Source organism: Palaemon carinicauda, chromosome 43, assembly GCF_036898095.1.
Source record: "Palaemon carinicauda isolate YSFRI2023 chromosome 43, ASM3689809v2, whole genome shotgun sequence".
Lineage (NCBI taxonomy): Eukaryota > Metazoa > Arthropoda > Malacostraca > Decapoda > Palaemonidae > Palaemon > Palaemon carinicauda.
The window spans coordinates 13,808,305-13,812,551 of NC_090767.1; the positions used below are offsets into that span (position 1 = coordinate 13,808,305).

The window sequence follows — 4,247 nt, forward strand, 5'->3', positions numbered from 1 at the left end:
GAGAATCCAGACATTAATGTATCAAAAATATATATGGCTTCTTTGAATATGAAAAACACGTAAAAATTTGCAAAATTTATCATTAATTGAATGCCAAGTAACAAACTACCAATTAGCTACGATGGTGAAGATGGGTTGATTTCAATTCTAAGTACAAAATACCTGAATTCGACAGGTATAAGTACAGAAGAATTGTCATTAACTTCTATCTTTCTTCGTGGCCAAGTGGGTTAGTCATTGTCTGTACAAGCTTGCCGACCAGGGTTGATTCCCGGCCGGAGCCAAGCTCTTGTCTTTGTATGATTTCGCCTGGGGCTCTGATCCCGAGGTCGTTAGGAGAATCCAGACATTACTGTATCAAAAATATATATGGCTTATTTATATATATATATATATATATATATATATATATATATATATATATATATATATATATATATAAAACACGTAAAAAGTATAATTATAAACTTGAAAAGTTGGCTGAATTTATCGAGTTAATCGCCAACATAAAAACCCACCAAATTTCTCTCCGACATTGAAGTAAACCAGTCGCTTTGCTGACCGTTTCCGTATGTTAATTCTCTTTTCATAATAATTAGACATTTTCAGAATAGTTCTTAGGACGATTAAGAACCCATTTCTAATATGAATTGAACGATGGTATATGGGATTGCTTATAATATATACTGAAGGTAAAGAAGAAGAAGAAGACAAATTGTAAATAGACTTGCACGGATGACGAATGTTACGGTCTGGGAATAAACGGAAATGAACTCTGACAAGAATACTCTCTCTCTCTCTCTCTCTCTCTCTCTCTCTCTCTCTCTCTCTCTCTCTCTCTCTCTCTCTCTCTCTCTCTCTCTCTCTCTCTCTCTCTCCGGTCATTAATATAGGAAAGAATTTCCACGAATGGAGTCAAAATGAACGGAGAATAAAGAAATCTTGGAAGAGGCTAGATCATTTTCAGCGTCAAATTCATCCTGTTTTCCTTCAGAATTCATCCTGTTTTCCTTCAGAATTCATCCTATTTTCCTTCAGAATTCATCCTATTTTCCTTCAGCCTTCGAAGACACTTCGAAGATTCCTATCGATCAGAAACGTTTGTGATTACTTATTATTTCGACTATTTCCTTGATTGTTAACACAAATATAAATGAAATTCATGATGAAGATGAACATTACTTTCTGGGAATGAACGAAGATTAATGAAGATTTTTCAAAAAATGATCTCCGAGTTAGATTTGTCTCAGAAGCGTCTTCGCTGATAGGAAGAATACCATGAATAAATCTTTCCCGTTGCTATCGATTTTTTTATTAATTCATCTCTGTATTTCTTTATTTTATGGATAAATAGTTTTTCATCTCTCTCTCTCTCTCTCTCTCTCTCTCTCTCTCTCTCTCTCTCTCTCTCTCTCTCTCTCTCTCTCTCTCTCTTATCCGGAGACTTTTTGGCTCCGGCATTTCGATTGAAGACAAGCAAAGATTTAGAGAGTAGTGGATTTCTCTCTGTCGAAGCAAACACAGAGACACACACACTCTCTCTCTCTCTCTCTCTCTCTCTCTCTCTCTCTCTGACATTTTTTTATTATAAGGTTGATTTGGGTGCTATGGTAGTTAATAGTAATTATGGCTTACGTAAGTACCCTTTTGTCCTGTTGTTCACAAGTTATATCTGTCTGTGCTAGCCTAACAAAAGTTGGGAGGTATGTAGACAGATTGATATCTATTTATAAAAGAAATCCAGTAAGTAACAGATTAATTTCATTATATTCAAATAGTTTATTATCGTCGTATAGAGCAATTGACTGGATATATACCCTACACCGATTTTTATGCCTATCGTGGCTGTGGGCAACTCGTAAAATTACAAGTGGAAAATCTGAGTGCCCATCCCAAGACTGTGAGACGAATCAAAGAAACCAGTGTCTAGTTTGTAAAAAATAAAACTGTATATGCCAATGGGCAGAATGTGAGAAAGTTAAGGTCATGGGCGAATGCCCACATTGTGAAAATAAATTGTGCAAAGACTGTGAGACGAATCGAAGAAACCAGCGTCTAGTTTGTAAAAAAGAAAACTGTATGTGGCAATGGGCAGAATGTGAGACAGTTCACTTCATAAACGAATGCCCACATTGTGAAAATAAACGGTGCAAATGTGCACCACAGGAAATTTGAGATAAATTTTTCTTAAATCTAAGAGGGGAAGAAATGGACATCAACGAAGGTCCCTGCATTGTAACTCTACGAGAGTCGCAGTTCTGTGAGAAAGCCAAGGAAAACGAGGATCTGAGCAAACTGCTACGCAAGTTACGGGCAACGCATGCCCTGGTCGAATTTGACTAGGGTAGTAGGAAGCGATATTTCGCAGGCGGAATCGATTTGGACCATTCTGGTAAAGAGTGGGCAGTACCATTTTACTGGGAAAAACCTCCATCAGATAAGGGATGTGTAGTAGGCACCTACTACTTCTCCAACCTGGTACCACGTCAGGTTTGGGAAGCAATTACGGACTTGCACAATCCCTGGAACTTGCGTCGGTATAATTTTTTTCAGAAATAACTGCCAGATGATGGAATGCAATTTTCTAGAAAATCTTGGCCTCCACATCTCTAGATATGATCATGTCCCACTGGTGAATCCCCGACGGCGAGGAGAAAAAAACGAGAAGATTGAATGTTTCAAGTGCTCATTTGTAACATCTTCTTCAAATAATTACAAATTTACCTCGTTAGTGAGTGACACGCCTGAATGCAATATGTGTTATATGCAAGGGAATGACGGGAAAAACGTCCCAATCGACTTAGATGAAAATTTGGGCGAGATTTTGGAATGCCATTTAGGGGAGAGTTTAAGCGGTGCTGCGGAGAGAGCATTGAAAAAATAAAGCTCTTAAGACAGGAGGCAAATCAGAAAGCAAATGAAAAGGAAAGAAATGAGAAGAGGAAGAAGATTAAAAAGAAAGAAGAAAAGTTTAATAAAAAGACTGTGAAGGACAATGGAAATAAGGAAAATAAGAACGATAAAATTAAAAAGGATAATAACAAAAAGGAGGAGATGAATAGAAATCCAGAGGAAAAATTTCATAAAAAAGAAGAGGAGGAATTTAATAAAAAGAATGCAAAGGACCACAGTAATTAAAAGAATAAGAACAATACAATTAAAAAGGTGAAAAAGAATCAAGAGAAGGAGAAAGGAAAGAAGATTAAGAAGAAAAATAAGAATCCGGAAGAGAGGGAGAATCGGAAGGAAAAAACGACCACCACTCGTATTGAAGAACTAGAGAGGGAAATAGCAGAATTGAGAAGAGAAAAGGAGGATCTGCAGGAGGAAAATAGATATTTAAAGGATTGTCTCAGGAGACAAGACAGACACAAGCGTAAAAAATTGTGGAAAAATAGAAAGGAAATCAAACCACTCAAGAAGGACCTTCTAAGAGAAGAGCAAATCAATGATCTTTTGATGAGGCTATTTACACAGGAGGAGAGGATCAAAGAAAAGAAGGAGCATATTCAGAAAAGACGGATATACAATTGGCAGGGCATTGACCGAACTTCGAAAAGCTCTCCAGAAAAGACCAAAACACACCAGTTAACCAATGAGTTTTATTACGCATACGAATTTGATGTAGATATGAAAAAATACGATGGTAAAAATGAAATTATTAGAGGTGAATGTCGTCATCATGATACAAGTGAAAGTCGTAGATTTGAATATATTTCGGTGTCTCAACGCTCAGCGAGGAAGAGTAAGCACCCCGTCGAAGTGTTCCGTGTTAGGTTAGACTGCGGAAGGTGTTTTTTGCTTCGGATTTTCAACCGAATCGATGCTATCAGGAAGTTCATCAAAAGTCGGCCAATCTCCATCATTTGTGGACCTAAATTTGTTATTGTGCCTTTGGATAAGGAGGAGGAGGAGGAGAAAGAGAGAATAGAGAGGAGACCCAGAAAAAGGAATATCAAGAATCAGAAGGAAGAGATGGAGAATGGAAAGAAGAAGATTAAGAAAAATAAGATTCAGGAGGAAAAGAAGAAAGGAAAGAAGATTTAAAAAAATAAGAATCAGGAGGAAAAGAAGAAAGGAAAGAAGATTAAGAAAAATAAAGAATCAGGAGGAAAAGAAGAAAGGAAAGAAGAAATTTAAGAAAAATAAGAATCAGGAGGAAAAGAAGAAAGGAAAGAAGAAATTAAGAAAAAATACAAGAATCAGGAGGAAGAGATGGAGAACGAAAAAGAGGAGACTCAGAAACA

General features: G+C 36.8%; 1 protein-coding gene across 1 annotated transcript in view; it reads left to right on the top strand.

Moving 5' to 3' along the window:
* LOC137633720 (golgin subfamily A member 6-like protein 24) overlaps positions 1-4,047 on the top strand; it is a 24,534-nt gene extending 20,487 nt beyond the window's left edge. The window contains exon 4 of the mRNA XM_068365967.1: positions 3,166-4,047. Coding sequence (XP_068222068.1) covers positions 3,166-4,047 — 882 coding nt within the window. The remainder of the gene's footprint in view (positions 1-3,165) is intronic.
* Positions 4,048-4,247: the final 200 nt, after the last annotated feature.